Source organism: Lupinus angustifolius, chromosome LG18 (genome assembly GCF_001865875.1).
Source record: "Lupinus angustifolius cultivar Tanjil chromosome LG18, LupAngTanjil_v1.0, whole genome shotgun sequence".
NCBI classification, from domain to species: domain Eukaryota; kingdom Viridiplantae; phylum Streptophyta; class Magnoliopsida; order Fabales; family Fabaceae; genus Lupinus; species Lupinus angustifolius.
In genome coordinates, this window is record NC_032026.1 from 11,722,034 (window position 1) to 11,733,326 (window position 11,293).

At 36.4% G+C, this 11,293-nt stretch overlaps 1 protein-coding gene across 3 annotated transcripts; it reads left to right on the forward strand.

Annotated features, from left to right (window-relative positions):
* Positions 81-10,989, forward strand: LOC109332618 (paired amphipathic helix protein Sin3-like 4). 3 transcript variants are annotated; one of them, XM_019567612.1, is made up of 24 exons: positions 81-370; positions 460-712; positions 1,382-1,534; positions 1,665-1,851; positions 1,950-2,063; positions 2,202-2,366; positions 2,840-3,173; positions 3,661-3,797; positions 4,044-4,119; positions 4,196-4,228; positions 4,342-4,613; positions 4,708-4,862; positions 5,045-5,172; positions 5,266-5,520; positions 6,167-6,862; positions 7,063-7,133; positions 8,172-8,792; positions 8,974-9,074; positions 9,167-9,305; positions 9,393-9,545; positions 9,642-9,805; positions 9,918-10,023; positions 10,165-10,363; positions 10,596-10,989. In XM_019567612.1, exons 2-23 carry the CDS (start codon positions 642-644, stop codon positions 10,318-10,320), a joined length of 4,287 nt encoding a protein of 1,428 aa, XP_019423157.1. In that variant the 5' UTR covers positions 81-370; positions 460-641; the 3' UTR covers positions 10,321-10,363; positions 10,596-10,989. The 3 variants fall into 3 exon arrangements, with proteins under 3 accessions (XP_019423157.1, XP_019423159.1, XP_019423158.1); XM_019567614.1 differs by having other exon boundaries at positions 82-370; positions 2,840-3,125; XM_019567613.1 differs by having other exon boundaries at positions 82-370; positions 1,965-2,063.

An 11,293-nucleotide genomic window follows, 5' to 3' on the forward strand; every position in this document is an offset into this window, starting at 1 on the left:
AAAAAATTACTACCCTCACACACCACCAATATTTTTGTTGTCAAATATATATAATCACTTTCTGTCTCTTCTTTTTCTTCTCCATTGCCTTCTCTTCTTTTCTCTCCATTCTCTTTGTTTGCCCAGAAAATCTTAAGAGAAATTAATCACTTTTCGAAATTCAAACTAAGAAAAAAAAAGCGTAAAACCGCTCCAACATAACCTTTGAGCTTTTTTCACCATAGCTTTTTACATAGACTAGAGAAATAAATAAAACCTCTGTTACACAAATTAAGCTTTTATCTATTTATCTATTATTTCTTTTTGTTTCTATTTTCATTTTCTATCCATTTCTCGAGACTCTGTAGTTCGAAGACTTCGCGATCACTCTGTAAAATTCGTTTCCTTTGTTTCAATTCATCTTTACTTTGCTTTACATTGAAGTAATTCGAATTTCATTTTTATTATTCTCTTTTTCAGGATTTGTCTCCTATGAGTTGATCTGTCAAGGTTTGAATTTGATTCTTTACGGTTAGATCTGAACTCTGTTCGAATAAGCAAGTCAAGGTTATGGAATTTTGAATTGTTTCTGAGTTTGGAAGCATGATTTGGTGTTGAAGAGATTGTAGAGTGTGTTTTTGTGTGTTTTGTTTTTCTTAGAGATGAAGAGGTCTAGAGATGATGGTTTCATGAGTTCTCAACTCAAACGCCCCCTTTTATCTAGAGGAGAAGCGTAAGTTTGTGTTTTTTGTTGTTTTCTTCAATTTCATTTTTATTCCCACGTTGTTTGTGTTTTGTTTTTTTGTTAATTTTGTTGCTTGATTAAATAATTGCATCTTAAGCTGATTGATGGAGCTTGAAGAAAAAAATAAGAATTTGAAGGAGTCTGGATAATTATTTTTTATTACGTGTTTAATTTTGAAGATGAGATCGGCTGTTTCCACTGCAATTGTGTTTGAATAGTTTGAGTTGATTTTTTTTAATCTGTTACTTGTATATTGAGTCACGGATTTGATGATTGTATGTATGTGTGATAATGTTAAGATAAGTCTCACTTTGAATGAGAATATGGCCGAGCCAATGCTTATAAGGCTTAGACAATCCTCACCCTATGGGTTAGCTTTTAGGGTTGAGTTAGGTTTAGCCATTGAGTTTGACCATCCCGATGGGTCACCCATAGATGTCCAGTCCTACAAACTTTATGCTCCAAATGTCTATTTCTGGGCGGGAGAGAGTGTTAAGGCAAGTCCTACATCGGATGAGAATATGGCCGAGACAACCTTCAGCCTATGAGCTAGCATTTGGGGTTGGGTTAGGTCTATATATTCAAATAGATAATGTGCTGAATACTTTGTCATCAAGTTCTACAATGGTGTAGACTAATTTTTTTTTTGGAATGCAGGTCTGGGCAACCCCAGATGGTGAATGGAGGTGGTCAGAAACTAACTACTAATGATGCATTAGCATATCTCAAGGCAGTAAAGGACATGTTTCAAGATAAGAAGGACACATATGATGAATTTTTGGAAGTTATGAAAGATTTCAAGGCTCAAAGGTTTGATTATATTCCTCCCCCCACCCCGAAAAAAGTTATGCTATATTATAAATTTTCACATCATATTAGTAGAAGTGATCTAAGTTTCGTAAGTGTAAAATGGTTTTGTCTCCTTTTGATGCATTTGTAGACTTGATACTACGGGTGTCATAGCAAGAGTCAAGGAGCTGTTTAAAGGGCATAGAGAGCTAATATTGGGATTTAATACCTTCTTGCCAAAGGGATATGAAATCACACTTCCACTGGATGATGAGCAACCTCCCCAAAAGAAGCCTGTTGAATTCGAAGAAGCTATAAATTTTGTGAACAGGATTAAGGTAAACTGGTAGCTGAGGCCTGAGTCTGATGGATTCTTTTGTTGCAGACTCAGTTTCAACCTTTTAACACAATGGGTAGTTTTGCTTGAGTCTGATGGGTTCTTTTCTTGCAGACTCGGTTCCAAGGTGATGACCGTGTTTACAAGTCATTTCTAGACATATTGAATATGTACAGAAAAGAAAACAAGACTATCACTGAGGTCTACCAGGAGGTTTGTATTGTCTATGCCTATGTTATCATGTAGTGAGGCAAATTTTTTATTTTATTTCTCTTTTCTTTTCTTTATTTCCTCTGGTAGCCTTAACATTTCTTCTTACTGTCATTTTAATCAAATGGCAAAAAATTTCAGGTTGCTGCACTTTTCCAAGACCACCATGATCTTCTTGATGAGTTTACTCATTTTCTTCCAGACACTTCTGCAGCTGCCTCTACTCATTATGTTACTGCTCGAAATTCTATGCTTCGTGACAGGAGCTCTGCAATGCCAACTGTACGGCAAATGCATGTTGACAAGGTTTATCTCCGTAGTCATATGTCCCTCTCTTAGTCAAAGGCCCCGAGTTAAGGTCTCAAAAGGGGTCAGCACATTTTGCTGCATAAGGTGCTGACCCTTCAGTATAATTCAGCCACTCAGGCGAGATACATCTTTAGCACCTTATTGATCACAGTATAAAACAAAACGGCCAGCCATCTAACTTGCTAGCAAATTATGTTAAATTGTATGAATAGTTATAATGATAAAAAACTAACTAGTTTCCGGTGGACTCTTCACATATAGAAGCCTGAGGTGTTGTAAGTTGAATATCTTAATCATTTTTTTGCTGAGAATGTTATGATCATGTGATTGTTAGTTTTTAGCGAATCTCGCCCCAAGGCCTTAAAACCCCTCAAGCCTTAAGGGCCCTTTCGTTTTTACTACCTTGGGGACTTGGTCCCTCGAATTTCATACTTTATCATTAGCTAACATTCTGCTTATCTTTATGCCAGAGAGAAAGGATCATGGCTTCACATGGTGATCATGGTCTCAGTGTTGACCGTCCTGACCCAGATCATGACAGAGGATTGATGAGGGCAGAAAAGGAGCAGAGGAGACATCTGGAAAAAGAAAAAGACCACAGAGAAGAGAGAGACAGGAGAGAACGGGAAAGGGATGATAAAGATTATGAGCATGATGGTGGTCGGGATAGGGGGCGGTTCTCTCACAAATGGAAATCTGATCATAGGGCTGAAGACTCTGGAGCTGAACCATTGCTTGATACAGATGAAAATTTTGGTACGCGCCCTATGTCATCTACTTGTGATGATAAAAATTCTCTGAAAAGTATGTTTTCAATTCTTGTCATCTCAAATCTACAAACTTATTTTGTATACTTGACATTCGTTATGCAATGTTTTAATAGTGGAAACATATGCATTCATGTTCACTTAGGAATGAAATAAATGGAATATAATAAAAATATCTTGTTAAACTTGTAAATTGTCATCATTTTCCTGCTTGTTATCATGCTAAAAGATAAAAAAAGAAGAAAGGAGTGTGATATCTACCGTTAGGATTATCCATAATTAACAAATGCAATGTAATTTTTTTATACATGAAATGCAATGTAATTTTTTTATACATGAAATGCAATGTATTTTATATTCATGATCTGAGGATATATTAAGTATTTTCCTTGTTTGATGTACAAGAAATAAAATACGTTTCTCCAAATTTGTTTGTTAGAAATCTATACCTTGTTGATCAATACCTTTAACTCCTTATTTTTTTCTTTTATAGTTAGTTATTTATCTAAATTTTGTCATCTCAGTTAAGTATAGTCAGGAGCTGGCTTTCTGTGAAAAGGTGAAAGAGAAATTACGAAATCCTGACAACTACCAGGAATTTTTGAAGTGTCTACATATTTACAGCAAGGAAATAATTACCCTACATGAATTGAAGTCATTGGTAAGGTTTATATATTAATTTTTATTGCCTATTTGGCTAATTATATTGTAGGAATTGTTAAATAATTTTTTGCAGTAGCTTATCTGTCTTGGAAGATAACTGAGTTTTTCTCTGTTCAATGTTGGATCATCTTGACCTGCTTTCACTTTATTTTGTAGTGTAACTTATAATTCCCTTGAAGTATACTCTTTTTACAAGATAGACAATGAAATATTATAGCTAACTTTTGGTAGTGTATTCCTCCAGGTGGGTGATTTACTTGGAAAATATCCAGATCTTGTGGAGGGATTTAATGATTTTTTGGTACAATCTGAAAAGAATGGTAATATTTATACTAATTTATAACTGTCTATGAAGTATAAACTCTGTAGGTTATCTAATCATGTTCTGTGATGTAGATGGTGGATTTCTTGCTGGTGTCATGAATAAAAGTATGTACTATATGCTCACCTTTTTTATTTTTATGTAATGTTGTCTGTTCTCATGTGAACATTTTCAGCTTTAACTTCTTGTTGAAAATTTTCTGACCCTGTGTGTTCACCAGAGTCCTTATGGGGCGAAGGACAGGGATCAAAACCAATGAAGGTTGAAGACAGGGATAGAGATCGAGATCGTTATAGGGATGATGGGGTGAAGGAAAGGGACCGTGAATGCCGAGAAAGGGATAAATCTACTGCAATTGCCAACAAGGATGTTTCAGGTCCTAGGATGTCTCTATATTCCAGCAAGGATAAGTATTGGTCAAAACCTATAAATGAGCTGGACCTTTCTAACTGTGAACAGTGCACTCCCAGTTATCGTCTCCTACCAAAAAATGTATAGTCTCTTCCTAATTTATCTTATTCTAATGGAGTATCTGAGTTTCCCATGCTATTTGTGTTCTTCATGTGTATTACCTGTGCTTATGCAGTACCCAATACCTTTAGCTAGCCAGAAAACAGAACTTGGTGCAGAAGTATTGAATGATCACTGGGTGTCTGTTACTTCAGGAAGTGAGGATTATTCCTTTAAACATATGCGCAAAAATCAGTATGAGGAGAGCTTGTTTAGATGTGAAGATGACAGGTAAGAGGTTGGCAGTGGAGTTTATTTACGCTTGAGAATACCCGCTTTATTGGTTTATCTTATATGTCTTGCAACCATAGTTGCTATATTGTTCGGCTTTTTGGTTTTAAACATAACTGGGTTAATTGAGAGATGTGATTCTGTGACCAGCACTCTGATATTATGCTAATCTCTGCTGGCAGGTTTGAACTTGATATGTTGTTAGAGTCTGTAAATGTGACTACTAAGCGGGTAGAAGAGCTGTTAGAAAAGATCAATAGAAATATACTTAAAGGTGATAGTCCAATTCGTATGGAGGAACACTTAACAGGTGATGGGATTTTCTGAAAGCATATTTGAAGTATGAGGTAATTTCTTTAAGTTTTCATCATCTGATTGGGTTTTACTCTGTATGCTCTTTTAGCCCTAAATCTTAGGTGCATTGAACGGTTGTATGGTGACCATGGACTTGATGTGATGGATGTATTAAGGAAGAATGCACCTCTAGCTTTGCCAGTCATATTAACACGCTTGAAGCAGAAACAGGATGAGTGGGCAAGGTGTCGTGCTGATTTCAATAAAGTTTGGGCTGAAATATATGCTAAGAACTATCATAAATCCCTGGATCATCGCAGCTTCTACTTTAAGCAACAGGATACAAAAAGCTTGAGCACTAAAGGTAATAAATAACTTTTCACTTCGATTACATGGAATTCTTGATATTAATTTTAAAATAAATGTGTTTTTTTTTAAGGCTGCAGCCTGCAAACAATTTTAATCATGGGTGATATTATTGTCATTTTAATGATTTTATTGACATACCTAAATATGTATTTCTAGAGGGTGAACTCGGCGCAACTGTAAGGTTGTTGCTTAGTGACCATGAGGTCACAGGTTCAAATCCTGGAAATAACCTCTTCGCTTGCAGGGGCAAGGTTGCATACATCTACCCTCCCCAGGCCTCACTAAATGGGAGCTTCATATATTGGGCCATTGTTTTACCTAAATGTGTATTTCTCCATTAATTCGTCTATAAATTTTATGTGGTTGGTGTCTTCTCTTTTCTTGTTTTTCGTTACCTTCGGATGGATGAAAATCAATCCGTGTACATAATATGTAACATAACATGCATTTGGCATGATTGTATTCACTCATTTATATGGATCACAACACACCATGGTTCCTCTTGAATCAGACACTATCGAAAAACAGAATGAGGGGAATGCTATTCTTTGAATGGAATGCAACTTTAATATATATGGTGATCATGATGCATGATTCTGTTTCATTCTTATGGCTCCTTTCTTTTGTTAAACTTTTTGCAGCCTTACTGGCAGAAATCAAAGAAATTAGTGAGAAGAAGCACAAGGAAGATGACGTTCTTCTTGCAATTGCTGCTGGAAATAGACGGCCTATTCTTCCAAACTTGGAGTTTGAGTATCCTGATCCAGGTATTCATGAAGATTTGTATCAGCTGATAAAATATTCCTGTGGAGAAGTTTGTACAACTGAACAGTTGGATAAAGTCATGAAGATTTGGACAGCATTCTTAGAACCCATGCTTTGTGTTCCTTTTCGACCTCTGGGTGCCGAGGATACAGAAGATGCTGTAAATGCTACCAATAGTTCTGTCAAAAGTGGGATCACATGGGTTAACGGGAGGGATGGTAGTCCTGGCGTTGGTGCTAGTGCAATGAGTCCAAAGCATTTGAATACTTCTGGAAATGGGGATGGCTGTATGCCCTTAGACCAGACAAATTCTAGCAAAGTTTGTCAGTCAAATGGTGATAAGGGGGTTAAAGAAGATGAGTGTCTTGATTCAGACCGTAGTGTGCGTAAAACTGAAACTTTGGGCAGTAATATGCTGAATGACAAAGTGAACATTAGTGCATTCACTCCTGATGAATTATCCAGAGTCCAGAAGCAAGATCACTCCGGTGAACTCTTAGTGAATACTAATGTCTCGCCAGCATCTGGAATGGAGCAATGCAATGGAAGAACAGACATAGACAATGCATCAGGTTAGTAAATTACTACAAGACTGATGGCATCGATTAATTCTTACTCTATCATTTTCTTGTCATAAAAGAAGTATATTAGATGAGAAGAATATTCTTACTCTATTATTCGTCTTAAATATTTCTTCATTAGTTTCTTCTTTGATCTTTAAGTGTTATTTTGTGATAATGAATGATACTGAGATGTATTATTTTCCTTCAAGGACTTGCTGCTACCCCATCTAGAACTGGTAATGTTACTGTCGAGGGAGTACATGATTTACCTTCATCAGAGGTATGCCTTAAATCTTTGTGCAGGTTTTGTCAGTGTCTAGTTAAAATGCACTAGTTCTAAATTCATTTTCGGGATAACTTTGGGTTTGCTGTTAGTGAAGATTTTTGCATTGTCAGTGAACCAGTTGGTGCCCACCTATTGAAAATATAGTGAAACACTTCCCCGGCAAGTGAAACACCTTCCCTACTCCAATGATATGTGATCCTTTCTTTTTTACTGATAGCATATATACCTCTCCTTAGCTATGAGGGTGAGCCTTGGTGCATCAGTAAGATTGTTGTCTTGTGACTTGAAGGTCTCAGGTTCAAATCATCGAAACAACCTCTCCCCATGAGGGTACAGCTGTGTTAGTACATTTACCCTTCCAATACCCCACCAAGTGGGTACGAAAGGAAGGATATTTTTGTTTTACAAAGCTTTATTTCGTGTTGTTGATTCCTAAGCGTAACGCTTCTTCCCCAGGCCGCCTATTAGTACTAGTGGAGTAGGGTTGACCTAACTCCATTAGGTATAGGTATAAATAACCTTTCACTTAATACTATAAACCTGAAATGGAAGTAGACGAGGCTGCATTAATTGGGGAGACCAATCTGGGTTTAAAGCTTAATAACATTAATTGGATCTTGTAGCATGTGTATATCTAATGTACAATCTTATTTCTACGATGACATTGTTTCTCGTATTTTAGTTTTAACTACTCGGACGTGAAGGCTAAGCTATATGTTTTAATGGTACAATCAGTGCTTGCCATGCTGTTGATGTTTTAGGCAATCATCACTCTCCAAGTATTTTCAGCAGTCTTATGTTATCAATTTTTTTTGTCTGAACATTATATGCTTATGTTGTACTAGACTGAAATTAGTATGACGTCATTCGATCTATGTACACGACTCCACCTAGTGGGATTAAGGCTTGGTTGTTGTTGTTGTTGTCTTCAATATTTGTCTTTTCAGACTTGCACATTAATCATATGTTGTTTGACCAGGCATCACTGCCAGTAGTGATGTACTGAAATTTTCTTTCTTTATCATGGCTTAGGGTGGTGGTTCTAAAAGACCAGGTACATCCACAAATGGGGTCATCAATGAAGGGACCCAAGTTAACAGATACCAAGAAGGATCAGTTCAACACTTCAATGGTGAAAGAGAAGAAGGTGAGTTATCTCCAAATGGAGACTTTGAAGAGGATAACTTGGGAGTTTACCGAGATGGTGATTTGGACGTAGTGCATAAAGCAAAGAATGGTGGTGTGAGTCGGCAATACCAAAATAGACATGGGAAAGAAGTTTTTGATGAAGTCAGAGGAGAAAATGATGTTGATGCTGATGATGAAGGTGAAGAAAGTCCTCACAGGTCATCAGAAGATAGTGAAAATGTTGATGTTTCTGCAAGCGAGTCTGCTGACGGTGTGGAGTGTTTTCGAGAGGAGCACGAGGATGGGGAACATGATAACAAGGCTGAGAGTGAAGGTGAAGCTGAAGGTATGGCTGATGCCCATGATGTTGAAGGAGATGGAACCTCATTGCCATTTTCAGAATGCTTTCTGCTAACTGTAAAGCCTCTGGCAAAGCATGTTCCCCTAGTGTTACATGAGAAAGAAAGGAATTCTCAAGTATTTTATGGAAATGATTCCTTTTATGTGCTGTTTAGACTTCATCAGGTACAAAAATATCTATTTACAGACATAACCCCCACCCTCAGTCAAGGTTTTCAAAACCAACATTGGAGGTTCCTGTAGTTTTAAATTTATGTGTGTATGACTATATGTATGATGTAGACTAGAAAGACATTTCTGAGCTTATAATGCCATTGTATAATGTTTTCTTTTGCTAATCTTACAGACATTGTATGAAAGGATACAATCAGCAAAGATTAACTCGTCATCTGCTGAAAGGAAATGGAGGGCTTCAAATGATACAAGCTCTACTGATCAATATGACAGGTAATATGCCTTGGAAATGTTGCATTCTCTTACAAATTTGAAAATACATGTGAATATCCATGCAAGACTGAGGTCTCTCCTTAATACTACAGGTTCATGAATGCCCTTTACAATCTACTTGATGGTTCTTCTGATAATGCTAAATTTGAGGACGAATGTCGAGCTATCATTGGAACTCAATCATATCTCTTATTCACATTAGACAAGCTGATTTATAAACTTGTTAAACAGGTGAGTCAGGTTTATAAATTCCTCTCTTCATCTTTTGTGTACTGTTCTATCCTTCTGGTCCTAAAGATATGTACTCTTTTATTTCAGCTTCAAGCTGTTGCCACTGATGAGATGGATAATAAGCTGCTTCAACTATATGCGTATGAGAAATCAAGAAAACCTGGAAGATTTTTTGATGTTGTTTATCATGACAATGCTCGTGTTCTTCTTCATGATGAGAACATATATCGTATTGAATATGTATGTTTTTATTGGTTTTACTTTCTTCTCTACTTAAAACTGCTTGTGGAAAAAAGTTAAATAAAAGGTGTGTTAACCTAGTTTATTTCATTGCAGTCACCTGGACCAATGCAAATGTCTATTCAACTGATGGACCATGGACATGATAAGCCGGAAGTAACTGCTGTGTCTGTGGACCCTAATTTTTCAGCCTATTTGCACAATAACTTCCTCTCTGTTGTTCCTGACAATAAGGAGAAGTCGGGAATTTTTTTGAAGAGGTATTTGATATGTTAGGAGAATTTTTGGTGCCGTTTCATGCTAATGCTTATAGTTGTAGTAGATATTATTTTTCTGAATTATATAATTTAGTGTATTTGTTCGCTTTTGTAGGAATAAACGTAGATATGCCTACGATGAAGAATTTTCAAGCCAGGTTATGGAAGAACTAAAAGTTGTGAATGGTCTGGAGTGTAAGATAGCTTGCAGTTCATCTAAGGTAATTTAATATCATAAGATTATCTTCTGCCCATTCTTCCCACAATGTTATAGTTCTTCCCACAAGGTATTTGATTAGAGTATGATACCTGTTGGATTGTGTTTCTGAATTGCCACTCTTGTATTTTCTTCTTGGTATTAGGTTTCATATGTATTAGATACCGAAGACTTTTTGGTTCGGATGAGAAGGAAAAGAAAAGCCTTGCATCTGAAGAGTTCATGCCATGAACAAGCAAAGTCTTCAAACATTTTTTCAAGAAGGGTACAACGGCTTCGCAAATTGTTTACCCGTCCATGACAGTGTCCATTTTCAGCTGGAGATGGTATGCAAAATTCTTCCGATAGAATGCTAAATTTTTATTTTGGGCTTGACGCCATACTTACTTTCAACATATGAAGAAGGCATGTTTCTTCAAAAGATCAATTTTTATTGGTTTTCTCTAACTGCTATATCAACACTAAATAAATAATATTCAACTAATATTTCAGTCCTTGGGTTTTTCTTCAAGTTAATAATAATTATTGGCAAACTCATCTAGTTAATAACTGGTATATGGTTTTCCTTTTCTGTAGTTTTTTTCGAGCCTCACTAGTATTGGTGCCGAATGAGAAAACTATCAAAGGAGTTGAACAAGAGATGGTGCTGTTTCTCTGAAATTATTTTTTCATACTTTCTATACCAGCAACCTAATAAAAGCTTACAGAAAGGGTGGAGCGGAGCAGAGACTATATTGTCTGATACTGTGACTTGATGGCTGATGGGTTTAGAGTAATGTAAATATAGGTACTTTGTGATGTGATGTAACTGCAGGACATTTTTATTCCATTCATCTATACTACATAGTTTTGTTATCTTCCATTTGTTTTCTTTCCTTTAGCTACCAGAACAACTTTGTTGACGTTATTGATCTTGGAACATTGGTTGGCTGCAATTTGCATGTGGCCTTAAAATGCTTGCATTCTGATATCGAGATTCCACACCCTCATCCCCTAAAATGAATTAAATAACGTGCCATATCTCACATGTCATTAAAAATGGTGGCCAAAAGCCTAGTGGGGTTTGTGTATGCAAACTTATTCCACGAGTGGAGAAACTGCTTTCAAGTTTTGAATTTTTGAATTTGCCACTTCTTGGTTGCTGAGTAGCAACCTTACCGTTGTTTTGTGTATATCTTATATCAAATCAACAAAATCTGTAATTATCTTATCATTTTCAGTCTCCTCCCATCGATTTTTACTTATTTGTGCCAAGTACAACAAATTTGTCAACA